The sequence below is a fragment of the Cloeon dipterum genome, chromosome 3 (genome assembly GCF_949628265.1).
Source record: "Cloeon dipterum chromosome 3, ieCloDipt1.1, whole genome shotgun sequence".
In the NCBI taxonomy this organism is placed as follows: Eukaryota; Metazoa; Arthropoda; class Insecta; order Ephemeroptera; family Baetidae; genus Cloeon; species Cloeon dipterum.
This window is the reverse complement of record NC_088788.1, coordinates 31,804,685-31,832,419: the sequence shown is the minus strand read 5'-3', so window position 1 is coordinate 31,832,419 and position 27,735 is coordinate 31,804,685. Positions and strand designations below refer to the sequence as shown.

General features: G+C 40.1%; 2 protein-coding genes across 3 annotated transcripts; both read left to right on the top strand.

The window, feature by feature from the left end:
* The first annotated feature begins 86 nt into the window (after positions 1-86).
* LOC135939932 (neuropeptide SIFamide receptor-like) lies at positions 87-19,076 on the top strand. Its single transcript, XM_065484544.1, has 4 exons — positions 87-525; positions 12,958-13,057; positions 14,328-14,799; positions 15,619-19,076. The coding sequence occupies exons 1-4, from the start codon at positions 210-212 to the stop codon at positions 16,075-16,077; spliced, it is 1,347 nt and encodes a 448-aa protein (XP_065340616.1). The 5' UTR covers positions 87-209; the 3' UTR covers positions 16,078-19,076.
* Positions 19,077-25,159: 6,083 nt separating this feature from the next.
* LOC135941147 (glutathione S-transferase 1-like) lies at positions 25,160-27,713 on the top strand. 2 transcript variants are annotated; one of them, XM_065486445.1, is made up of 6 exons: positions 25,160-25,318; positions 26,445-26,598; positions 26,846-26,904; positions 27,029-27,170; positions 27,233-27,397; positions 27,453-27,713. In XM_065486445.1, the coding sequence occupies exons 2-6, from the start codon at positions 26,458-26,460 to the stop codon at positions 27,594-27,596; spliced, it is 651 nt and encodes a 216-aa protein (XP_065342517.1). In that variant the 5' UTR covers positions 25,160-25,318; positions 26,445-26,457; the 3' UTR covers positions 27,597-27,713. The 2 variants fall into 2 exon arrangements, with proteins under 2 accessions (XP_065342517.1, XP_065342518.1); XM_065486446.1 differs by having other exon boundaries at positions 25,164-25,318; positions 26,450-26,598.
* Positions 27,714-27,735: the final 22 nt, after the last annotated feature.

Below are 27,735 nucleotides of genomic sequence, written 5' to 3'. Positions count from 1 at the left end.
GAGCACGGGGTCGGATGCGAGTACGCATGCCGAGCGAACGAACGAGCGAGCGAGCTGCTCACAACAATATCGCGGCGGGCGGGCGTGCAGGCACCCACCCCTTTTGGGCACTGGTGCGCCCCTGGTGTGCGCAGACCGGCGAGCGTACGCTGTTGTTGTGCTTGGAGCCGCCGAGTCAGTCAGCTGCCCGCCAGGCCAGGAAGAGGAGGATGGCCGCGGACGCCGCCACCCTGACCCTGCAGCAGCTGCAGCCCCGCAACGCCAGCCCCAACTCGACCAACGAGACGGAGGCATGGAACGAGCTCTTCTACCGGCACTCGCCCGGCATGACGGCCCTCTACTGCGTCGCCTACCTGGCCGTCTTCGCCGTCGGCCTCGTCGGCAACTGTTTTGTCGTTGCCGTCGTCATGCGATCGCCGAGGATGCGGACAGTCACCAACTACTTCATCGTCAACCTGGCCCTCGCCGACATTCTGGTCATCGTCTTCTGCCTGCCGGCCACCCTCATGTCCAACATCTTCGTCCGTGAGTACTCGATCGGCTTTTAAAATTTAAAATTTAGATGAAAAATCAATACTTTCTGTGAAATTGTGTTTATTTTTCATTAACTCTCCCTGTGGAAATTTTGATTCGTCAATTTTAAAATCATGAGTTAATTAGTTTCTTATTTTCCATCTAATTTATCTGAGCGTCGAAGTAAAGGAAACTTTTCCGTGCAATATTGATTTTGGTTTGTATGTTTATTTACCAGAAACGGGGTTTTCTGCTTTTGTACTGAGATAAATAAATCCGGTTAAAATCATTTTCCTAATTTAGTTGCTGCAAATATTATAATATTCGTTTCCTGGGTTTCCTGCAACATTTTTTTTTCTTAAAAAATATAAATTGTATATTCAAGAATCACTTCCAAACGCCAAAAATTGCCCATTGAAGTTCAGGAGATATTTATATTTAGATCCGAACCTACGATTAATGAGGATCAGCAGGGCAACGTTACTCTAAACATCCCCACATCCAATAGAAACTACTAAATAAAAAATATCGATAGGAAACAGGGAGAAAAATAAGTCTGTCAGTTCAGTATGTTGAGAAAACATTTGGCTGACAATCAGATATTTTGTTTGAATGCAGTTCTCGCTCATATACAAACTCGTTGAAAATTGTTTCGTATATAGACTTGGGAGTAATTTATCGACTAAAAGTTTAGGAGTCAGAATATTTCCACATATTTAGAAAAGGACCAAGTCTCACAGCAGCTGCATTTGTTAAATTTTGTCTGAAATTGTGTCCTTTTTAAGTATAAAACAATCGCTTTAGCCCCTTCTTGACCTATTATATGTTTTTTTAAAAATATGTTCATTATCAGTTGCCAATTAAAAGAGCTAAAAAAAAGTGAATTACCCCCCAAGCTTTTATTTAGTCATTTTTTTTAATTCAAAGAGTTATCTGTTATAATGTTGCTATTTAATAAAGATGATTACCCCAGATGTTTTACATATTAATATAACTGATCTTTTTTATTTCAAGTTTGGAAAATAGAACACTAGAGGGGGGTATGTATTGGCAAGACAAGTAGTATTCATTTATACACTTGAATGTATAGTTTGAGAGCATAATATGTCATGAAATTACTACTTCCCTGTCATTCTTAATCTTATATTCATAATTTTTCCAGTTCATTCCAGTACTTGCTGGAGGTGTTCAGACAATTTAATTAAATATTCATTCATTAAACCAGGAGTATAAGCAGTCGTTTTTTGAATTTATATCAATTGCACAATAGCACAAATCCTAAAGATATACAATACAAATATATAATTATTAAAATGCTCATGTTCCACTTACAGCTAAGGCATTATTTATCAAAGTCATAAAATTTATGTTCACTGAACAGCTCCTTCCCTACACGTGTAAATACATTAATATCATCTATGCCCTTCACTTCTTAAGGTTTCATTTTTTTCTTCTTTTTATATCTACATCAAATTAAGTAAGTTTATAATCAAGTATAACAACTCCTTGTCACACCCCAATAATCCCTTAATAAAAGCCGCCTGTCTCTTTAGAATAGAAATAGCAGATAAGCATTTGTAGACATGTGTGGTGGGCTAAAAGAGATGGTATCTCTCTGAGCTCCTGAATAAAAAAATGTTCTCTTAGAGACTCCGCGAAGAAGGAGAAAATGGAGAGAATCTTAATTAAAATCGCAGCGACGCAAGAGTTGCCATTATGGTCAAAATGCATCAACAAAGCATTTCTCACTTGGCTGGAGGCTAGGCAACACACAATACCGCGCTGCTGCAATTACTTTATTAAAAACGCACGCCTCTGCTGATTAAAATGCGCGCTGCTAAGCTCTCAAAACGCATCGTTTACTTTGCAGCGCGTGTGCCCCACTTTTATTTCCTTTGCAAACTTTGCGTTTTAATGTGACCTATGCCATTTAACTCGACGCATTCAGTCTAGAAATCACTGCGAAAGGAGTAGCAACTCTATGGATTTTTCCATTTTTCAATTCGTTCGTGCTGCGGGAAAACGGTCCATCTCTTGTAAATAATTATTTAATATTAAATAAATAAATAATTATAAATAACGATAAGAGGGGCCGTTTTCTAGCGACACGAACGAATTGGGTCATTTTTATCAATTCGCGTAGCCTGAGATTGGAACTGTTTCTTTTCTTTTCGCTATAGAGCAACTTGAATCACCTGGATTTGTATTCAATTTATAGCAGAGATAGTTTGGCAACGATGTTTTAATTCAGGCAGCCACCTTATCGGCAAGACTCGAAAGTCGCATCCGCAATAGAGCACGCGACCTAGTGAGACTCTGGCTTTATCAGTTGGGCACACCGGCCAAAGTTTGAGCGCTAATAGATTATGCATGGTGGTCGGCAGTGTCAGAATCAATAAGAGGGCTGGTTAAATTGCAAATAATGATATCTCTCGCAAGGTGGTACAGTCGAGCCGGCCAACTGCCATTATGCAGTCGTAAATCAGGCTTATATCTGATTAATAACTCGGCGAAAGAGCAGCAAATCAGCCAGACTAATAAACAGCTGCAGTTAAGGGGCTAGTGTTTATTTCACACGATAGTTACACCGCGCTTGGCAAGTAGATTCCTATGTCTAGACGCATTAGTGCGAGCTAAATGGCGCAGACAAATGCTCGCGACGAGCAGTGCACTTATTTTCATTCTATTTGCAATGCACTCCTCGTCGCGTGTCTCTAACGGCCGGCTGTGCACTCTGCATGAATGCATGTGTAGTGAGAGCCAGCAAGCACCCCCGCGCGCCACCGGCAGCGTTGATATCGCTCCTGCTGCCACTATTTTCTCCGATTACTCTGATCTACTCCCTGTATGGCTTTCCGCCGAGATGGTTCTTGGTTTTTTTGTGTTTACTCGAACGGGTGTGGTCGCCCGAAGGGAAACGGAGTTGCCGCTTCTCATTTTACGCATCATTAGTTGCAATCGAATTTTCACGAAAATGAGTCTCGACGATATAATCAGTTTTGATTTCGACCACAAGTCTAGCTGGTATCTGCCAAATTTTAGAAACAGCGCACTAGGTAAACCAAAAGCGACGAGGCGGTCCTTTACATTTGAAAATTCGGTGCTTCGTGAGAGTGCTTTGTGGCTTCGCGAAATTTATCCAAACGTGCAGCACAGCCGTTTTTAAAATATCCCACAAATATGTCTCATCCTCCCTTAATTTTATCTTTGTTGCAAACGACACTCTTCTCACTACACTCTTTAACAATCTTCTTTTCAAAGTTTGAGCTTTTCCTAAGGGACACATTTGAAATGTCAACATAAAGTGTAAATATGGATGGTATTAGCTGAAATATCCGAATATAAGCCTAATTATAAATTTTACATTAACAATAAACTGTCTTGATGAGTCTCAGGGTGAAATATCGAATTACCCTGGCATCATGCTGATTGAAGTAAGTGCTATAGAGACCTACATTTTTAAACTCTAGTTTTAACTATTCAGCCTTTCTGGGTCGACGCCATTCGATCATTTTGTGATACGCGATCCACGCCGCACTAACTCTGAGGAGAAGCACACTTTGTCGGAGTGTGTTTAGAAACAAAGCTCTGTTACCTCTATGACACGTGGCGGAACGTCAATCACGCAACCCTTTGTGTAAATAATCTTCCCCTTTGGCCAAAGATGATGCTGAGTGTGCTATAAAAGTGACGTGGCCACCGCTCGTAAACAGGCCAAACGGGCAAAAAGCGAAAGCACACACTCACTCTCCATCTCGATGCAGCGGCCTATCTCGTGATGAACGCCGCCGCAGCATTATTCCTCCATTCAGCGCGCCACCACATCCTCTGGCAAAAGAACATATGCAACCGGTCGGACGCGGATGTCGGCCGGGGTGCATAAACTTAGCAATCTTAAGGGGCCAACAACCTCGGATGAATAAAAGATTTGGCGCCGCCGGCCTGTCATTCCGAGAAAAAGGGTGAACGAGAGCAGCTCCGAGCGTTTTTGGGGAACTCGCATTTATTCAGAGTTCAATCACCTTTTCCTCCATCAACCATTGTGTCAAAATGCACCGCTCAGGGCTGTTGGTTAATGCGATGCACTCCGAATCAACCAGCAGCGTAAACACATTTGCAACTGCGACGCCGTTCCTCTTGTTTCGCTATTGTTCAACTGCAAACCTCATTTTGCTTCTGGAGAATCGGCTTAACTAAGCAATTAAATTGCAAATTTCTCAGAACGGTGCAGCGGCCTACTTTCAATTACACGAAACAATGCGTATGAGAACGCTTTTGAAATTATTAACTGGAGAGGTTACAACAAATACAAACATTTAAGAGGATCGTGTTCGGTATTTGATGAAATGATGAGAGTCAGAAACTTAATCAATTCTAAAATTAAAGGGTTCGTGTTAGTTTAAGAATTTTCTTAATAGGGACGATATTTGTACCAAGAATTGGTATAAAAATTTAGATTTAAGAATTACGGCAAGAAATAGTTTTACGCAGATGAGCAGTATATATTTTAACATAGAATAGTTTTATAGCTTAATGAAAATTCAGCCTAACATTTTAGCGTTTTTAGAATTTCCAAATATCTTCTATACTGAATTAAGAACAGCCGATAACTGTTTAAATAACATAAATGATCGTCTGAGAACAATTTTCCGTCACTCCCAAGAAAAAGACTATAATTCAAAACAGTACTGTTCAACTGACTGCTCTTCCAATAAAATAACCCTCTAGAAAATTAAGTCCAATGTTAATAGTGCATCCTGTAATAAAAAAACACACATATAAGACGCCTTCTAATAAAAAGATGGCGTAAAACGTTCTTCAAAGGGATGAAACAAATTGGCTCACACTCTTTTACTCGTCTGAACTTGAAACTTGTTTTCTTCTTATTATTTAACTCGCCTTTTTATTATAACGCGCAGTAGATTCTCTTGTCTGACACAAGGACCAAACCATACAATGAAAACTCTGCTCGCTCATGTGCGTAGGGCGTTCTAGCACATAGGGAAAGTGAATGCAATACGCACTTGGCTGCGCACTTATTATCGAAGGTGAAGTTGACAGAATGGGATGAGGTGTGTGCTCCTGCGTCGGCAAGGGAATCAGTTTCACAAGTTGAAAATTCTGTCCACAACTTGAACTGCTTTTAAGCTCGCAGCTGCCTGCTTTGAAGTCATTGTGTGTGCAGCACTCTCAGGAAAGGAATTTTCCGAGTGGATTGTGCTGCCTGGTGACGAATAAAAAACACCTCCACCAGCCGCCTTTGTCGTTCATTTTGTGTATGACAGCCTGCTTTTCCTGTACCCCGCGTGTTTTCGTGGCGGAAAATTATTCTAGCCTGTCACTTCACTAACGAGAAGAATTCATATCTGCACGGCTTTGTTAATTGGACGTGCTGACAACTCAAAGTGCGATACAGGAATTGTTCATGTAAGCTTCTCCTACGCACAAATGGGAGCGAGATGATTATTCGCACGCAGCGTTGTTTTGCGCTTTGACGCGCGTTTATTGACATTTCACTTCGACTATATTTGCTCTAGAAAAATGAAATTCTGTGCATGTTGGAGGTGCTGCTTGTGGTAATAATTCAATAAAGTCTTGCAGCGGAACGTTTGCAGAAAACAAACAAAGCGAGAATGGCGTTTTAATAAAGTGTCTTGGTCAGAAGTATTGTTTATTATTTATAAATGGAAGCGGGTCAAGCATCAAGCGAGACGTACTTGGTGGAAGTGCACAAAGGGGAAGCGAAAAACTCTGCTGGAGGAAAAATCAGAGTTAAATACAGTTTAGAATTTGTTAGTACCGAGCTAGTAATAAATGGAAGCTGATTGGAGTTTTATTCACACGACGTACATTTTTGAAATTCGGAAGTTTTTCGGGGTTCAGCCCTGTGTTGTATTATTTTATGTTTAGTTAATTTTCATTTTGGAGAACAGTTTTGGCAAAAGGTTATGGTTAAGGGTTTCCCTTATTAATTGCGCTTGAATTATGTGACCAAATGAAACGGTTGTAGTAGGATGCCTAAATAATTTATTTTTATAAACTTATCTCCGTGAAATCTTCAAAATGAAATAAGAAAAAACCCAACGAAAACAATCTAAGACCTCCAACTCAACAAATTATTTCCCAAACCTATATTTTTTGTACAATTTTCCTTTTTTAAAAAAATTTCTAATAGTTTTTTTTAACATTTTTATACATTGTCGTGTATCCCACCGGCTCATCTGTGGCGTACTGCCCTGCATTTCTGAGTATCCTTGCCCCTTGACATGCGGTCGCACTTGCCGATACATAAACAAACGGCTTGAATTCGCGCCGAGCTCTGTCAGCCAGCAGCAGGAAGCCGCCCTATTTCTGCTGAGAATAATTATTGCTGTTGTCACACTTTTTAATTATGTAATCCGCTCGCTCGCTCGCGTCTCTCGCTTTCTCGTTGGTAACTCTCTGCAGCAATAATAATATGCTGGTTTCGCGATAAGAGAAGAAGATGCTGTACGGCGCAGAAATCATTAAAATTCCGCTCCTTACACAGAACACGGCCTTCAGCCGGGAAAAATGGAATTGGTGTACCATGCCAGCCGAGGGACGCGTTTACGGCAGCGTCAAAGCATATTTTTTTTAAAAATTCTAATTATCTTAAAATTATCTGATGAAAATACTCAACCGGTGATGCCAATTAGTGAGAGTGCATGAATTTAAAAACAATGTTTGCTGAATTGCAACGCTGATGATACGAAAAATGTGCTTGGCGAGCGCGCGTGTATGGAGATAAAACAAACACATACGAACTAGCGGTGGCGTGCCTCCACAAGAAAGCGAGTTTTTCCTGGCTCGTTTATTATGCAATTCTCGCGCAAAACCATCTTCCGCAATTTTGCATTCAAATTGAATCTGCGGGAATAATTTAATAAAGCACACCCTCGAGTTTAATGCATTTCTAAAGCCGTTTTGCGCGGTTTCAGTGAATTTTATGGAAATTATTTCTTGATGAGTAGAGCGAGAGGAATATTTTCAACGCTCTATGATGTCAAATAAAAGCGATGGTTTTCACGAAAGTCCGGAAGTTGACTTGATTGGTGCTTTTCTTAATGGGAAAAATTTTCTTTCGAAACCTTGGAATTCATTTCCAGTTCATGGTAACGCTCTAAGTTAAATTTATCTATTTGAGAGATGGAGCTTTCCCGGAAATGTTCCGCCTTCTTTTCAGTAGTTGAAATAGCAATCAAAGTCTTGTTTTAGTTGACATCAATCTACTATTTGTTGGGCTCGCTGAAAGTAATATGGCTCAATTGAGATTGTGGACAAAGCAGCAGGGAATCCTTGAATGAAAAACGGTTCGTTGATTTACTCTTCACCCGATATCTTGGATTGTGTGCGCCGACCACACATCGCAAATTCAATCTGCAATAATATGAAAAGTTTCGGAAGACTGGCTTGGGGTTTGTTCGACAAGGAGCTGCAGATCGCCCCGAGCCGCTCCTCTCCAGGGCAGTAGTTGCTTCTTTTCCAGCAAACAATGGCTGCGTCCTTTGTTAAACTTTCCTAGCTTGTGTAATTACTTAACTCAAGTGCGGGTTTTACAGCGACAATAGTTTACAAGCATCATCGTTGAGTGCTCCAACCCCTTACCATTATGAGCAGAAAATTTTTAAAGTAATATTCAAATACTCTGATGTTATATATAGAGAAAGTTAATTATTAAGTTGTATACTGAGAAATTTTAGGAAGTTTAAACCCGGAGCTTTTTTCTGGAAATAAAACTGATAAGAAAAAGGAACCTCCCGCTCTTATTTTAATATCCTCCACCGTGCAGTTTTCCCAACTCAACGAACCTTGTCTCAGTGTGAGTGGAGGCAGTTATATTATTATTGATCGCTTGCATTTGAAACGACGGTGAATGTAATTTTAAAGGATCCTCTGCTGCTGCGTGTGGCCCACTTTCTTTCTTCCACGGCGATATCATTCGACGCTGCTCCTAAGAAATCTAGAATGAATGAATTTATTCCCTACTTTCAAAGGCCGCGGCAGCTCAATTAGCTTGCAGCCTATCGTGCTTTTTTCGCTGCTGCTGCTGCTGCTGCGCCGCTTCTACCGGCGAGTGGCGCACAATCATGCGAATAGCTCACGCATCCATCGACTGAGAAAGTCAATAATCAGGTCACACGCAGGGGTCACCTGCCATGATATATTGCTTTCGTAAAATCTCGGAACAGAAAAAACGCCACTCTCTGATATCGTAAATGGAAATGATAGCACGCATCGATCTCCTCCCTTTGTGGAAAGTTTTGTAATAAAGTTGATTGATTGATTTTATAGTGACTAACGTGCTGGAGTTATTTTTATGCGTTGTATAAAGAAGAAAATTGCAGTGTAAGCTGTACACTATTAGGTGGAATGTTTTTTTTACTTCAGAAAGCCATAATTTGAACATTATGTTATTACATTATTTCAGAAAAATTTGATCTGCTGCAGGAAGGGAATAATGCAAGTTAGTTTCGCATTCTCCCAAAAAGCTTAAGCATCCGGGCCGAGCAGGTTGCATAGATCGGGCGATTTGAGACGGCGCAGACTAAACGCGAGGGTACTTAGTCAGATGACCACCCATGCACCCCCATGAATGCAGCTCACATGTTATAGCCCGGCCTATTAACTCGGCGAGCAGCTCTATGCACGGTCGCTGACCTTACCTTTCAGCCTTTCGGCCAAGTAGGTCAACGCAAACCATTCCCCGTTTCCGAGTTTCGGCTCAGTTGCACACACAGAAGCCCGAAATTCTGCACTTCATTTGACGCATAAGTCAACCCGTCGAATGGAATAACACACACATTTCTCGAGCTAGTTCCTTAGCTAGTAGACAATTCTGCTCGCGAGTGCGGAATTCCGGAGAGCAATGATATCACTCCGCATTCCTTTTATTTTCTTGACGCGCTAAAGATATTCCCTGGAGGGCATTCCAGCGTCGCTTTCTACTACATTGCTGCCGTCGGGAAAACATTCTGCCCGGCAAAATTGATACTTATTTGCGAAGAATGTATATATGATTCTCATCAGAGAGCAGAACATAAATTATTACAGGAAAAATTTTGTGATCTAGTGTGTAATGAGGTCCTGTGCTATATATTTAACAGATTATATTGGGTGGTTTTATTCAAAAATTTGTCTTCAAATCTTGCTCTAATTGTCAACCTTAAAATGATTTATATTTTATTTGCTCACTTACACCGATCAAAATTTGTATGAGCTCTGTAGATGGCAACTGATGACACTATCTTCACAAAAAATTGCGTTTTAAAACCGAATGTAACGCCCTTTTGGGATAGAAATAATACCGACTAACTACAGGCAATACATAGAAAAATTAAACAAAAAAACATTAATTATCAACTTGAGATTGCTCTAGAAAATATTAATACATTTCTCTATAAAATGTTCTGACCTAACGTGGCATTTTTTTTGTCTTCGAAAGAGTTTGAAAAACTCCTGATTTAATTTTTATCAAGCCTTAAAAATTCAAAATTTTCTAAATTAAATTACTGTTCATCATAGAGTTATCAATTATTTCTAATTGAACATTGGACTAACAAGTCGAATTTTTGTCCGAAATATCCTATTAAATCTATTAATTGGACACCTCTGTTGTCATTTTATTGAATCAGGCTAAGAATGCATTTACTGTAACTACTGTCAAATTTTTTTAAACGAGGAAGACTAATCCAAGTAAAAATCTTTACCAACTAAAAGCAATCCTTTACATTATTATATTTTAAAATCATCTCTGCCTCCTGCCTTCCTGGCGTATGTTTTTCGACTTGCGCAGAGAAAAAACCCCTGCAAACTCAGTTGGTCAAAGTATAATAAGCAGGGGCACTCGGGGGAGCACTTCGCGCAGCAGCCCGCAGTGGCGGGGAGCCGCAAATAGGAGCAGTTTCGGGCTCAAGACACATGGGAATGGGCTGGCAGAGAGAGAGCACTGCCGTTCAAATTGACCGAGGCAGAACCAGCCTTCCGCATTTCAGCAGTCCCTCTCTTTACAGCTGCAAATATTTGAGAGCGAGCTGCGGAATCTGGGTCACTGTGTGAGCAAGGGTGCGACGGACGGCAGCAGGCAGATACATACTCACTTCCGCTTTAATCCACCTGAAGTCGTTTCGTGTGCGCCGTTTTCCGCATGCTTAACTGCTGCAACCTCGTTATGATGAAAAATCCATAGAGGCAGCTGAATTCCGAGCCATGTGTAAAGCCTTTGAAGCCGATTCGGGCCGGGCTGGGGCTTTTTGACGCCGATGGCACTGCGGGCCTGCAACTATAAATTATTCACTGCCGACCGAACACCGGTCTGACCTACCGAAACATTTATGAGCACCCCCGGTTCGGAAAGTTGTGCAGCCTAGTGTACTAATGAAATATGCAATATTCAAAATACGCGTAAAAATCGCGTCGACATGGGCTGTATTTTGGCAAGCATGCTTTGCACTAAAACAGCTGCAGAACCTGAAAATTGTGCTGCAAAGCCAATAAGTGTGATAGACATAACAAAAAATTTAGGATGATTTAAAAATTCAATTGTTTAAAATGAAAATATTTCGCGGCACTTTTCTGAGGCAATAAAATCTTGTTGATTCTCGAGTTTCCGCGTTATATTAGAAGCAGATTTCCTCTCATTGAAAAGGAATCAAATGAAGGATTGACTTTTTGGGCTTGTGAATTTTGTAAGAAGGAGTGTTGTTGCAGGATGTTATTTTTGATTGTGTTCAGGAAAGGCCCCGGTGATTCAGAATCTTCTGTAGTTAATTCTGTGACATGGATTTTGTTTTGTTGGTAGAATTCTACTATGTGGCCAAAATAATTACTTCAACCGTCAAATTTTCACTCCAATTAAAAGCCACCAACTTTTGTCAGCTATTTGCATTCCAGAAAGGGTGTGACACATTTAGAAAGTAATGATATCCGGTGTTATCTTTATCGATCTATTGGGTATTTTATTGGAAAGTTTCTCAGAAATATTCTAGAGAAACTCGAGCAAAGCCTTCGCGAGCAGCAAAACAGGAAAACCAAGCTTTTCTAAACTCGTCGCAAATGCGAGTGAAAAAGTTGCATCCGTACAAAGAATCCCTTTTCCTCCATTGGAATGAAAGTTTGCGCCGCGATGTTACACTCCTTCAGCAATTTCGAAATGGTTTTAAGCAAAGGAAAACGCACGACGACAGCGGCAGTGCGCGCACCTAAATGTGGGTCAGGCCGTAGGCTCGCATACGGCGTGATAAAAAATTCATCGCCTGACCTAGGCCGATTCTTTCCACACGAAGGTGCACTTTATCATCCAACCCCTTCCTGTCCGAGCCGCGGCCACGCGCCCGCCGCGAAGAGCCACGCTCGCCCCAATTCGTTTCTCGTTCTCTCTAATTGGCCCGCAACGCGTTTTATTCTTCGGATTTTATTGTGCGCATTATGGTGAACGGAGCCTGCACTCGGGCCGCTGCTTTCCGACCAATTAAGGAGAGCATAAAAGCAGATATCTCACTGCTGATAGCAGCCACAATCAATAAAGAAAGAACACTTTCTCCCGCCGCGCCGAAAGTCGATATCAAATTTCGCCCGGTGACCGAGTTTTTGCACTGGTGCAATTGTGATTGTTTGGCCAGCTGCTGCTCGACACATTGATGCGCAGGAATTTCTTCCGCTTGACACATATTTCTCGCAGATGAATTCAATTGGGTCACCGGGCTGACCCGCATTCGACGGGTTGATGGTGTTGGTCATATTTTAGCCGGCGTAGATCATCTTTTCCCAGCGCCCCGTGAAATAACCAGCCGCGTACCCACGGCGACGGACCTCAATTTATTAGTTATACAGCCTGCACGCCTCACCAGCTGCGCGGGTTGCATAAAGCGTCGACCGACGCGAAACGGATTATCGATTCTACGCCAGACAGCAAACTGCAGATTGATAACTGCATTCCGTCGACTCTCTGGCTAATTGATTGCGATGTTATCCCGCGCGCGCAGCAGGATATATGTAAATTACGGGTGCGTTATTTGCAATGGCGAAAGTCACGTTTGCACCATCAACAAATTTTCAATGCTTCGCCGAGTTTTAATTGAAACTCCAAGTGCATCTAATACCTGTCATTACATTAAGAGCTAAACATTCTGCGGGATAAAAAGTTTCAAACGACTCTCGCACGTTCGTATAGTACTTTGCTCTGGCAGTAAAAGTTTACCTGTTAGCTGAATGAAGCCGTTAACAACGGGCCGCGGGCAACTGGCTTTGTCAGCTGGATTTCTTTAATATCTTCTCTTATTTCTATGACAAACTTTGAACGTGACCAAAGAAAGAATTGCGTTCCTATCTCTCCATCTGCAAACTTGTGATTTAACTATGTATCTGATCGGAAACTATCGCACGTGCCCAACCATCAAATATTTAAACTTGCTCTGTCTGTTTCAGCCTGGGTGCTCGGTTGGTGGATGTGCAAAACTGTTCCTTACATCCAGGGCGTGTCTGTGGCAGCCTCAGTCTACAGCCTCATCGCAGTCTCCCTGGACAGGTAATTCGCTTGCGCATTTTATCTCTTTTAATTAGTTGCTCCTTTCCGCATACCACTCAACTTCCAAGTTTGTGTTAAATCTCGAGAGTAACGGAATTAGCCCAAGGGAGAGCTCGCTTGCATTTTTCATGGTGGACGTGCAGGAGAATTCTCGTTGCCAGGAATGCAGCAGAGACAGAGACATGCATGAAAAGTTAGGCTCTATTTTATCACTCTGCAAAGCACCTTATTTAAATTCCTCGTGCATCACTCCCTTTGCCACACATCAAAGACGCAAGCAAGCTGGAGTCTTCTGACTGAGTAGAGTAAAGTTAGAAACAGTTTATTTCTCATTTTTGCGTAAATTCACAACTATTCACCGACTTCTTTTATCGTCTCTCCGTCTCCCCAGAGCTTGTTGCTTTCGAGCGAACAAAACTTTCTCCGCGAGCGTCTTCACCGCTGGCACAGAGTCTCTATTAGTTGCTCGGCTCTTTGAAGAGAAATGCATATGTAATTAGCGAATCGCCAAGCAGGCGCAATTAGCATCGGAGGTAATTGTCGCAGTGCAATTTCCAAACGAGAGGAATCACAAGTACGTGCATTACCTTCCCACTTCTCCATCGCAATCAGTGTGCTGGATTGTTCGTCCGATTCATGATTGTTGCAGCTTCCACTGCATAACAACAATAATAATAATTCCAAGCAAATACCGCTAAAATTTGCGAAGTTGAAAATCAGCTGGGCGGTGCGTTTGCTAAATTTATGCGTACACCTAGCCAAGGATGTGCAATGCTCGTAATTAACTCTGCTTCACAGAGGATATGTGCACATGCAGGATTAATATACTCTGGAAGAGAGCGAGTAGTGCAGCGTTGCAAATAACGAATGAATTAATTGCCACGAGAGCACTGGCTAGCGTCAAGTCCGTATAGAAATGCGCTTGTTAATTGAGCAGCAGAAGCCCACTCTAGAGCTTAGATTTCAATAGCAGATGAACACGCATCTCTATTCGTTGAGAACCTGTTACGTGGATTAACAATGAATGTACGAGTACGGAAAAACGCAAAACGGCCTTGGCACACATTTTTAGCAGAGTAGTTGTGCCGCTAATTATTATGTGTCTCCGCAATTACGCGGAGTAAGGGCGGTCGAGCGTTTCACGGGCTTCTACTTTCATGCATGCACAGTGAGTAATTTGAAGAGGGTACGCTCCTCATTACACACATCTTATTTTTATCCTCCTTATTTATGTAGCGACCAGTTCACAATTTTCGTGTTATTTTTCCAGATTCCTCGCAATCTGGTACCCACTCAAATGCCAGATCACAAAGCGTCGGGCACGCCTCATGATCATGGTGATTTGGCTGGTTGCCCTGACCACCACCATTCCGTGGGCGCTCTTCTTCGACCTGGTCACCGTGTTCAAAGAACAGCCCGACGTTCAAATCTGTCTTGAGGTTTGGCCTCCCGGACTGGACGGCGACCTTTACTTCTTGCTGGCCAACCTGCTGCTGTGCTACGTCGTGCCCACCATCCTCATCTCGATCTGCTACATTCTCATCTGGATCCGCGTGTCTCGCCGCAGCATTCCCACCGACACCAAGGACGGACAGGTTGAACGGATGCAGCAGAGGTCAAAGTTCAAGGTGGTCAAGATGCTGGTGGCTGTCGTCGTGCTATTCGTGCTCTCATGGTTGCCGCTCTACGTCATTTTCGCCAGGATCAAGCTGGGAGGAGATATTACTGGCTGGGAGGAAGACGTGAGTTACATTTTAATTAATCTACATATCCCCGAAAATGTTTTGCTTATTCTTGGGATTGATCATTTTTACAGGTTTTTGCTTTTTATGTTTTATTTATGTAGTTGCATAGTCTCTTTTTTTAAAGTCAATTATGTATTTCAAAGCTTTTCATTGGTCGTCAACTGACCACATTCATAGCTCCTCGTGATCATTATATTCGCTATTAAGTTGATAATTTTTTAAACTTTTGCTTTTAAATGTTCTAATCAAACCCGACCAAGGCAGACACTAAAAATTGTAAATAAAAACCAAATTAGGTAAAACTCGGCATTAAAAGTCTATTTAAGTTTTTCAACGACATTTAATTAAATTTTAAACGTTGAAATTGTAAAATTAGAGCACGCATTGACAGTGACTTTGTGAATTAATGTTTAATTGTAATATTTTTAGCGGCGATTTTAATTGTAACTGCCAGATTTTAGTCAGTTGATACAGTTTTAGGCGTTTTTTAAGCGTCATACAAAATTAATAAAATAAAAAGAGTGAATTATGTATTATTTGGTGGCCTTTAATTAAATTTTTAGGACAGAAAAAGCCGTCAATCATTTCCCAACCCTCACTCTCGAAATGTATCGATTTTTGCTGCAACTCATGGGGAAAATTATCAAGTTTTAATTTAATTCCTTTCCTGAAAAGAAATATAAATTTTCATTTGAACGTTGTTGGCAATCGTCATTGCTCAGGAATCGAATTCCAATTTTCTGTGGAAAAACACATCTTTTTTGCAGCAACTGTAATTTTGAAACCACTTCATGTACAAAATTGTGAATTCCGCAGGTGCTGCCCATTGCAACTCCGATCGCGCAATGGTTGGGCGCATCCAACTCGTGCATCAACCCGGTTCTGTACGCCTTCTTCAACAAGAAGTACCGTCGCGGCTTCGTGGCCATCATCCAAAGCCGCTCGTGCTGCGGCAACCTGCGTTACGACTCGACCTTCACCGCCAGCTACAACTCGAACAGCACCCGCAAGACGCTGTGCCAGTCGTCGACCAGGCAAGGCCAGATGCAGGACTCGCTGCGGAAAGACTTCCGCCACAGCTCGATCCAGCGCACCAAGGACCCGTTCTCGTTCAACCAAACGACACTGCGCAAGGACTTCATCTCGCGCAGCCCGCCGAAAAGACAGGACTCGGCCACGTCGAGCCTGATCCCGAGGACGCCCCCCGTGAGGCAGGACTCGGCCTCGTCCACCACCTCCTCGGTGGCCTACATCTGCAACCATAGCGGCGTTTAAGCCGTCGGCAGGACCGGCTCGGTTCTTCAAATTGGTACAATGTTGTAGCGGAGAGGGATGATTTTCTCTCCGGAGTCGTTGCGAAGGGCGCCAGTGCCTCCGTTTGGCCAGGGTGCCAGTTTGGTCACGTTCTTGTTGCGTTCCAGCTGGTGGGATTTTGTGGCTGTGGCCCAGGAAGGGTGGCGGTGATTGGAGGCGCTATTTTATTGCTCCGGAGGCGGTCAATAGAGTGTGTTTGTTGCTCAAGAATATATTCAATATATGCTCACCGTTTCAATAATTTTCTACCTGCATACGGTTTCAAGTATTGATTTTCCATTACGTCCCCCAACAACTTTTAACATAAAATCCACATCAAAGAAGCCTCAAGCAGCGAAACTAATTAAATTCCCTTGCCAATAAATACTGGGAAGGCCTGCCCAGAAAAGTTTGATATATGCTGCTTCCTTTTCCACTTTTTATAACACGATAAAGTTGGTCGTCAATCGGAGCCACTCTTCCACGAAAATCAGCCCATTTTTGAATGCTGGAGAGACGATAAAAAAAATTGGAGAGATCGTGACAACGATCGCACTTTCGAGAAATTTCAAATCATGCCGTCGCGAATATTTACTCCTTGTTATAGAAGCCGAAACAGCGCAATCCAACGAGGCACACTAATTCAGTGCGCAGCTATGCACGATCGAGCGAGATGTAGCGCGCGCGGCGAGAATAATTGTTATTACCCATCAGTGTAATACCACGGTGTAACCTAATTAACAGGGTAACAAATCGATAAACATCACAGTACAGCTGCAATACATCTACACAGAGACGTCTATGATAGCCACTTACACTTTAGACACCATGCAGATATCAACGTGTTTAGTCCCCTGGTGGACCCGAGACCAAAGTAATAATTTACTACACAAACCCAAGTGAATCGAATTTGATGTTTGAGTATGGCGTAAATAATAAGTACCACACCGTCATAATTGCATAATAATTGATAGGGAGATTCTAGGACCACGATGGAAGTCGACTCTCTTAATTTTCAAGCAATTGAATTATTGATCTGAATCGAGGCTTTATGTCAGTATCAACAGCGACTTAAAATCTCGAATTCTGTCCGACATTTGCAGAAATCCACACTGAGCCCATTACACCAAATGCAGATTTGCTGGAATCGTAATTTATCTTCTTAAAAATTTAGAGAGTTATGCTAAGGTAAAGAAAAAATTGATTGGAATTTCTCTCCTGCGCGAAAGAGGTTGAGAAATAATAGATTGGTTGTTAAAATAAAAAGAAAACTTTTGGAAGTCGATAGCGAGGTATTAAATTTGAACGACTACTACTTGAAACGAGGGACCAGACAATATTTGAAGTTTGGAATGGCATACGTAAAGCGTGCAGGAGAATCGAAAAATAAATGGTCCAAGAAGGCAGACCATAGAAATCGCGCTCATGAAATGCCACGAAAATTTGCTAAATAAATTGATCAACTACAAGTCATGTCGATTTTTGTCCTCGTCGGTTTTCAATTCACGCACTCATGAATAACCACATACAACAGTTATGAAGTGTTCACCTTAAGAATAAAAATCGATGTTTTGGAAAAAAAGCCGCAAGAGCAAGCATCTCTGTGTCAAGGTTAGCCAAAAATATAATAGTGATTATCGCAACATAGCCACGCCAGAAAAAAAGTCATTTGGTTGAAATGCATCTTTTTGGAGCGACGGAAATGTCTATAAAACAGCAAGAGCAATTTTCAACTCCAAGAGCTTATACACGAAAGATAATAGTTAGTTGGGTGAACATCATATTTAAATATGACATATCTAATCCAGTTTCATTAATTTATTCTGTGTGGATGCTGTTATCCAAGAATGTGTCGACGTCTCAGAGAATATTCTATTGAAGCTGTTGAAATGGCGATGCCACAAAAGTTTTAAACAACGAGTGCACAAATAAAAAGCGATTTTCGTACAAGAAGTGAGATAAAGCACAAACCTATTTAAAAGAGATGAGTGCGAGTCGCTCACGAAATTGATGATAACGAATGTGATGCTTGACATGAATTATTTTGCTAAAACAGATATCCAGAAATATAAAACCTGCTAATGAATATATATATCATTAAAAATTATCATGGAAAACTTTAATCGGATATGGGAATGAGTAATTAAAGGCAAACATTGTATTTTGAACATGCGAGAGAAAAAAATTATATAATATGCATACACTCATTTGATCTATTCCCCGGTGAAATGATGATAAAAATAATTATTAAACGAATTTTGAGCACTATATGTGCAAAACGTTGTTGATCTTAAAATTATCAGCCAAGAATTTAAACATCTGTTTCATAAAAATGATTTTTAACACTACAGAACATTGTTCTGGAAAAAAATGTATTTGGAAAATAAGTTCAGTACAACACTCCTTATGGCAGGTGGGCATATTTTTACGGGAGCGATCCAAAATATAACAAGGGCATTTTAAAAATTATAAAAATATTTTAACGGTTTTAATCAATTAAATGAAAACAGAAAAACTCGCATATTACCCAACTGAGGGAAGTGCACAATCTTAAATAACGCTTTCGAAATTTTGATGCGTGGTAATGAAAAAAGCTGGTAATTATTATGAATAATTATTAATGTTGTTGTGAATCCCGAAATTGGATGTTAAATAAAAACACAAGAAATAGACTATTTGTTCTGAACGTGATTTGATGTTTAAAATATCTGCGCGTTACGAGACTCTATTATTTATTCATACCTATTTGTGTGCTGATATTTTTAATTTTACATTTCTATACTCCTGCATACGATTTTTGTAACCATCTGGATGCGGAATTGTGCGTTAGAGAAAAAATTCTTCATCCTCTCCTAAATGAGTTTGAAAACTTATTTCAAAGCAGTTGTTATCAATATGTCAAAGAGCAAATTTGTTTGTGTAACAGTTTCACTTTCATCTTTGTGTATGAAAATAAAAGTCATCAGTTTGCTGCAACGATAGCGGTGGCATTTTCATTGCACCATGCAATAACTAGTCTAAAAGTGAAGCGGATGTGAAAGTCAAAGTCAAGCGCATCAGTGGAGAATGAGAGAATGAAAAAAATGAGTTGCAAAGGAGCGCATCAAGGTCAGTGAGCATGAAAGAAAGGTAAAAGGACAAGGTCAACAAATGAAAATTGTCGCCAATCTAGAGTGGTTCCAGCACTCAAACCGTCCAGACACAATAGCAGAGTCAGTCACTGTGGCACTAAAAGCAAATTGCGATTCTCATGTGTGGCAAGGGGCAGAGACGCATCACGCGCCGCAACTGGACTTCGCAGGTTGCATAGCTCCGACTATACTCCAAATCAAGGATCTTTTAAGAGGATGACTACTTTTTATATGGTAAGAACAAAGAAAAAAGTGAACCCCGATTGCTTACAGTTTTGATTAAAAAACCTTGCTGTGTAGCATAATTTAATTAACTTAACTTTTATTTGTTCTCCACTGCGTATGTATAACATTTTCTTTAAGAAGACTCAAGAGTTCAGTCAAGATTTGACTTTTTTATTGGCATTGCCAGCAAGATTTTGTTTGCTGGGACACAAGATGGGTAATCGTCTCAAAGGCTTCCTAAGACGGTAAGTGGCCCTTGAGTTTGCTGAGCTCTTTTAGTAACTATCTGATTGCGATGGTGATATTGGGGCTCAACGTTTCAAGAGTAGTTGGATATAGGATATATTGTTCGTAAATTGTTTATTGTAGTTATTTTGGTTAGTTTGTGAAGGGTTTTTTATATTTCCTTGATTGCATTCCTATTATACATATTATTGTCTTCAATGTTGAATAAATTTATTTTTCAAAATAAAAATTCAGAGTGCTATATTAAAATTATCATTTTTTAATTAGGCAACATTCCAAAAAATCATTATTTGGTATGATGTATGATATTAAAAATTTCACAATTTAAACACTGCTCAGGTAAATTAAACAATGAAAAAGTATCAACGCTTTTTTAATTTCAAGGAATGCATTTTGTTCGAATTGTTTTAACGTTTCACTTCTCACTTTGACGGGGAGCCACTGTTGGTGTCTAGCGGCTGGCGAACAAAGTGGTGCTATAACAAGCCAGAGCCACCTGCAGAGTTCATCTATAACTTGCGAACGAACTACAAGCGCAATTAAACCGCAACCGACGGTCGCCACAAATTTCCTCTCAGCGTAGAGGGGAAAAAAACAGATATTTTTCTCGCGTTGCCAAAGAAAATAATGTTGATAGTCCAGTTTCGTAAACGGAAATATAAATGAGGATTCACGATATTACTATGCTATCTAAAAACCACACCGTCAACATCCTCTTTCTAACTTTATAGTAATAATGCTTTTTATAATAACATTTCAGTAATTCTTGGCGGCGTTATTTGGTAAATCTTCAGAAAAGCTTTAAAAATGTCAATGAAACATATTTTGTTTTCGCTGTAACGCAATGAATAATATTGTTATCACTAAATATTGTAGCACTCCTAAACGCACAATATATCTTGATCAATTGATGCTGTGTTTTCATTATTCCAAGACCGATAAGCTTTCTTGACGCACTGATTCATCGATCAGATTTGGTTTTAAATTTAAACTAAACAGGTTTAGCTATTATTGGACTCTCTCCACAAAACAGCTTTATTTGCAATTTATTTTCCCGCACCTTTATTTTGCCCAAAATGATTATTGAATGCCAAGCACGCCTTTTTCGTACAAGTTTATTTTATTTTACTTTTAAAAAGGCAGACCGAAATGATCTTATTTTCGCTGATTGTACGTGTTGAACTCGCTAAATATTAATTAAATTTAATAATCATAAATCTGTTCGTTCTCATGATATTTTACACAGCCAATGGGTTGAATGAGTTTAAGGAAAGGACAAATTAAACAAGTAGTGTAGATTTTTATTAAATTCATTTTAATGTTGATGAAGTTTTCCAAAATTGATATTTATGCCATCCACTCCCCTGGTGCAGCTTAATGACAAAGCTTTGGTAATAATTTTTTGTAGAGTTTTGCCATTTTGGAATCCTTTAAAGAAATGCTGGTCAATCAACGCGTTTGATTCAATAAGTTTTTTACAAATTTATCATAATTATTAATTTTTAGAATTGATAGATTGTAAAAAGATTAAAGATAAAGATTAATCATAACCAGGAAAGGAAACGTTGATAAGAATTGTGTATGTAATCATTATGCTCTTGAAACTGGCATCACAAAAAGACAAGGAGCCTTTATGCTATAAATTTAGAAAAAATCTCGAGTAGCGCAAATAAACTGCTTCATTTAGTTTGGAATTAAAATATTAATTTATAAATTATTTGAACTAATTAAAATCGCTGTGCAATTGAAGAATTGATCCAGATCTCTGGTCAGCCAGAGAGTAATACCGGCGACTCGGCGAGAGCAAGTCTGTCCAGACGTGACTCACCGCAGCGCCAAGGTCACTGTCGGCATTCGCATTTTCTCCTTGGAAGGCGAGCTTGTTGTCCGACGAAAAGTGATTATCGCTCGCTTGAAATGCTCGCTGGCAGCTGCATTCACGCCGTTGAATTCGCCATAGCCAGTGCCGGCGATCAGCGAAGTCTTCCACACGTTTTGTCTGTCGTGTCGTGACAGAGCAGAAAATAGAGACGCCTACCACCACACTTCCCTCGGCTTCATCAGATCCGCCCTTTCGCTCTTTTTTTGTAAGGGGTTAAATAAATTGTAAATCGTTGCGATTTTATTTGAGTTATAGTTCCGAGAAATATGAAATCGTAAATTTTCAGGGTGTTAACGCGCAAGATAATGGTTGGCTGCAATGAGTGTAGGAACAAACGAGATAGCCGGCAGTTTTATTTTTTAGGTGTGTTTGCTGCTTGCAATTATTATATATTATTGTGAGGCTCTCAATCAGTCATGTGCAATTACTGTATTTTGCTGCGCGGCAAACGTGTGGTTGCATTGCATCATGCCTCCAGGTCTTTTTTACTTTTTGCTTGCAAGCTGCAGAAACGCAATTATTATTATTTGATGCTATAAATAGACCATGGAAGATAATATCTCAAGACGCACGTGATTCACGGTAAACACTTTGTTGCACTCATAGTAAACTCGTCCTAAATCAATTCCGATTTAGAACAAAGCACTGTTTTTGGTATTTTAATTTTGTCCAAATTATAAAAGTTAATAGGGATGACCGAAAAATACTTGCCACTTTATTATAAACGTAAATTTTAAAAAAAAAATAACATAAAGCCACCTGTTCAAACACTATTAGCATATTATACATATATCTGGTCCGAAATAACAATAAATTCCATCCTCATGCCTGGATGTTTAACTTTGCGCGCTTATCTTGGTAGAATGGTCAAATAAAACAAAGTGCACACGAGTAGATCCTTTCCTGCAAAGCTCAATAAATAGAATCGTCTGGAATATCGCGTCAGTTTTTTCAAAAATTAGCAAGGTCGAATGAGTGCCGTCTTATATAGATAGTCGATCCACCGCCGGCGCGTACTGGCAAAAAGCGGAGAAGCCGTATAAAGAGTTTGAAAATGGAGCTTCATCATCGTGTCTTGCGGACGCGTGACTCGGGAATATTTTTACCTGGTGGGATATCAAATTCCAAGCAGCTGCTGTTTCAAACAACGTGTTCACCCACGCACACGATCGTATATATGTTTTTTTACGATTCAACTTTACGTGCTTGATTGATTTTGATTTGGTCTACTTGAGTGTGAAGAGTGTGTCAACCACAAATAATGCGAAAACTGCACACAAATCGACAGCTTCGACCCCAATCAATAGCTCATTTCACCGCACGAACACACACAGTTTCCGATGTTGCATTTTGGCCCTGCCCTCGCTGCTGATAATTCTTTATTTTGGTAGGATCGCCATGGCAACCAGCATTATCAAAAATGCTGCAAAGCTTAAGAACACTATAATCAAAATAATTGATTACGATAGAGAAACAGAAACTGTATGAGCTCACTAAATTTGCCAATCCGAGTCCCAAAATTTATTTACTGAATTACATTTTTTATTTGCAATTTTTAGTCCGACGGAAAAGTGATTTTAATTTGCAACGTATATAACCAAGAAGTTGTAAGGATAATATTAGATGATCTGTTAGTCCCATGGAGATTGTCTTTATTCGGGGACATATTGTCCTTTTGAATGGGTTAAATTGTAATCAGTTAATCTAAAGGAGGTGTTTTTATTAAATTCTGATTATCTGATTCCATTGCTTCTTTTAATGCAATCTGCGGGGAAACGAGATGTGTCAGATAATTTATATTTTCCTCTAGAAAGGAAGGAGAAATAATTCAAGCGTAACATCAGTTGTTTTTTTATCTATTATTGTAGATCAATAAATGATTTTGTTTTTAATTTAGTATCAAGATTTTTTTGCTTTTTTAAAAGCAAAATTTACGTGGGTGTCACCTTAATTTTCTCATGACAGCTATTCCTATCTGATTTAAACAGCCAAATGAACATTCCTAGTCTGATTCGTTAAGAAAAAAAAACAATTAAGAAAAACCTCCGTCTTATTATTGAAGGTGCAGGAAAAGTCAGATGGTCATTATTTATTATTCAGTAAGGTGTGCACATTTCTTGATACCATCAGTGCGCTGATGGAATTTCTAATGAACCGGATCTTCCTGCGTCTCAATCAAATCAAATAATTGATGCTTTATTTGGCGCCGCTTCTGAAAACATATTTCCGCTCACAAGTTTGCCGACGAAGCAAAACATTGTTTTAGGATTATTCATACTATTGGCACAGTTTTTGACAATTCTTTTAAACAATCCAATGGTATGTACTTCACAGAGCTATTTTTACTATAGTCGCAATAAAATAGGCTTAAAATTTAAAATTATATAGCGTAAAGGTGGATTTTTTTCAATTTATTAACAAATATCGCATAAAACAAATAATTCTGGCTCTTCTAACCCTTGATAAATTATTAACGCATTACGTAGCGCAAAGAAAACTCGCGCGACTAGACATAATTTATAGTGAAAAATGGCTCTTTGCAACCCACAAATAATTTGACAGGCAAATTGTGTTGCACAAGCGGCGGCAAACGGGGAACTTGCCGTGTCACTTTTTGCGGCAGGAAACTAGCGCCGCAGGTGAATTTGTGGCTCAATTCACAGAGACCAGGCCTCCTTCTAACTAGTCCAGAAAGTTCGGCGGTAAACGCCGGTTGGAAGGAGTTAAGCAAGCACTTGCTAATGACTCGAGTAGCGCGGTTCCCTTATCTTCTCGCAGGCTTTGAAGACGAAAAGAGGCGGCGACCAAACGCGTTAAATTAAAAGCTGTGTGATCACGTCATTTTGTCCTTCAGGAGTCGTAGACACATTTAATTGGCGAAGCAGGAAAATGACTAAGCTATACGATACATTTTCCGCGAAATTTGCACTTTCAGTATGGTGGAAATCCCAAGAATGTTCTTTTGAGGAAAAATTTGTATTTGAACGTCAATTGTTATAGTTAAATAGCATTACCATTTTTTGCAGGTTCACTTTAGTTTGAACAACAGAATCACATATTTTCTTTTCGTCCCTTAAGACTTGGAAGCTGCATAGGAATATTTATTTAATTTTAAATTAAACCGTGGTTGAAGGAGTTTTGAGTGGAAGATAGCCACTTTAAATGTCCTTAGATTCCGAAAAATCTATCACGATGAAAGCAAACGAAAATTATTATTTCTCAGGCGTTGCCTGATTCTGATGATTCTTACGGTGACGGAAGCGTTTTCCTCGAATAACTGGAATATAGCTATGAATAGGAGGTTTTATGAGTGGAATGCAATTAAATGAATAGAGGCAGCGTGAAGCAATCTGATGTAAAATGAAATAGCGTTTTTTAATCAAGGTGCCACCCCCACTTTTGCGAGCAGTTAATGAACTTGAACTGGACGAGCCTCCGCTGACAACGCGCGCGGCTTACAGTGTGTGTGTACCAAAGGTTGCTTTTTATTCAATACTTCTTTGTAGACGGCAGCGATATACAGCCGGCGCGAGCTAGTTCTTTGTGACTTTCCCTTTTTTATTCACATGCACCGCGTTGGCGCACCGCCATTGGCTGTGTCGGCGTTCTCCAGAGGAGGCTTCGGCGGCGTCGGTGCTCACAGCTACTTTAGGAGAGGAAAGGGCCCCCTCTCGGCCCAGTACGTTGCAGCCATCCTAAGTGAGAGCATCTCTTCTATACCGGCTTCGTCAGATTAATTGTAAGCATTTATTTTTGATTTTTTGACTTTGAATGAGTTGCAAATTTGACTTATTGTGTCGTTATACTGAAAAGTGCTATTATCCTTTAAAATTTCTAATTTTTGAGCGAGATATTCGTAAATTATCAAAAACGTAATAAGCCGGGTAATATTTAAATTTATTAAAATGTTTAAATTTATTTTTTTCACATCTAATCAGCTCACTAATATTTTTTTTCAGCAGGATCCTTTTGTTGTTTAAATTCTTAGTGTATAGCTGTTTTCATTTGGGTTTTCATTTTATAGACGCGAATAAAAGATAATTAAATTATTTATTGACCTCGCTCGAGAGGAAAGCAGCAGATCATTGAGTAACTGGAAGTGAAGCAACCGGCAAGAGTTGAAGGAACCTAAATCCTGATCACCGATTTCACATTTTTTTAGCGTAGCGCAGTTTTGCAATCGGCTTTGATCACACATAACAAAGCTCATTATGTTTCGTAATACTTTGTTTCTTTACTGCACGCTAACAATTAACTAGAACGATTCTCCTGAAAATTAGTTGAGTTGAATTTCGCTTGATTATTTTAACAGGGTTAATTGTCTCTAAAACCATTTTAAACTTTTGAGACAACTAAATCGCTACTAAAATTGGCAGCTAAACCATTTCGGGAGATTATGATTTAAGGAAAATTGCTGATTTTAGACATTAATTTTGTGGTCATTAACCATCAACGCGTCTGAAACAGAACTGAAAAAAAACTAATCAATCTTTTGTTTCGTCGGGCAACAACGACTTATTTAAATATTTAAACATTTTATATTCGCTCTTCGCTCACGCATTCCAAGTTTAGTACGGCGCTAGCAATTTCGTGGGAAGGGAACGGTTTATGCGCCAGTGGACACTCTGGTCGGAAAACGAAATTCCGCCCACTAAGCAGACTGCAGACAGTCACGCTAGTGTGCACACAATAATGATTTTCCGCGCCCCGCTTTAATACTCGCACACATTATAATCTGGAAAGGGGGACTCATCATCATTATAAGAGTTTCTCCCCATTGAAAAATTATTTGACATTGTGCGAATTTCATTGGTCGCTGACTGAATGGCCAGTATTTTGTTCTCACCGGACTGGATTTGTTGCAGCGCAGAACCAAATATGCCCATCGACTTGTACTACATTCCCGGCAGCGCCCCTTGCCGCGCCGTCCTCCTCGCCGCCAAGGCCGTCGGAGTCGAGCTCAACCTCAAGTTGACTGACCTGATGGCCGGCGAACACCTCAAGCCGGAGTTCATCAAGGTGAGAATTTTCGTGCAAATTTCAGACCATTTTAATGATTTTTACGACGAATAGAGCAACAGTAAAAGGTTCTAAAGGGTGGGACTTTGGGCAGATGCAAGATAACGATAATAATGTTTTTTTAGTATTGATCGCATTGCAGTGCACCAAATTTAGAATTCTATAAAAAAATCTATTTCGTTGTTACACGAAGCAATATAAAACCCATTAAATGCAAATTTCAACGCTCGTATTATTTTGTTTTCAGCTGAACCCACAGCACTGTGTGCCCACCATCGACGACAATGGCTTTGCTCTGTGGGAGAGGTAAAAACCGTCTATTTTTATTTAAAGAACCCACGTGGTACAAGATGTTTGACCCTTTGACTCCCTGTTCCTTTGATATCTTATGATGGATGACGATGAACATTTTTTTGTGATCTTTGTTTAGCCGTGCTATCTGCACCTACCTGGCAAACCAGTATGGAGGCAACGAGTCGCTCTACCCCAAAGACCCCAAGAAACGTGCCGTTGTGGACTCGAGACTGTATTTCGACCAGGGCACTCTCTACCAGAGATTCGCTGAATACTATGTACGTGTGGCATGCCTAATTTGTTGTAAACCGAAAAATTAATTTTCATTTTGTACTCACAGTATCCAGTTATGTTTGGCGGTGCTCCCTTCGATGAGGCAAAGCTGAAGAAGCTGGAAGAGGCCTATGAATATCTGGACAAGTTCCTCGATGGTCAGGATTGGGCCGCCGGAAGCGAGATGACCTTGGCTGATATTTCCTTGGCTTCGTCTGTTTCTACTGCTGAGGTAAATATTAATCGATTGGAATCTAGGACTTGATTTTCAAACAAATTTATTGCAGGTTGTTGGTTTCGATCTGTCCAAATACGCAAATGTCACCAGCTGGCTGAAAAAGTGCAAGAGCACTCTGCCTGGCTACGGTGATGTGAACCAGCCTGGTGTGGAAATGTTCAAGGAGATGTTTGACAAGTTGACCAAGAAATAAGCATTTTGTGTGAAATTAATACACCGACCATCCCAGTATACTGATTGATTGTATGTTAAGGAAGACCTATTTTATATTTTTGGCACAATAAATTATTTGGAGCAATAAAATGTCAAATCCATGTGTTTGTATTTCACCA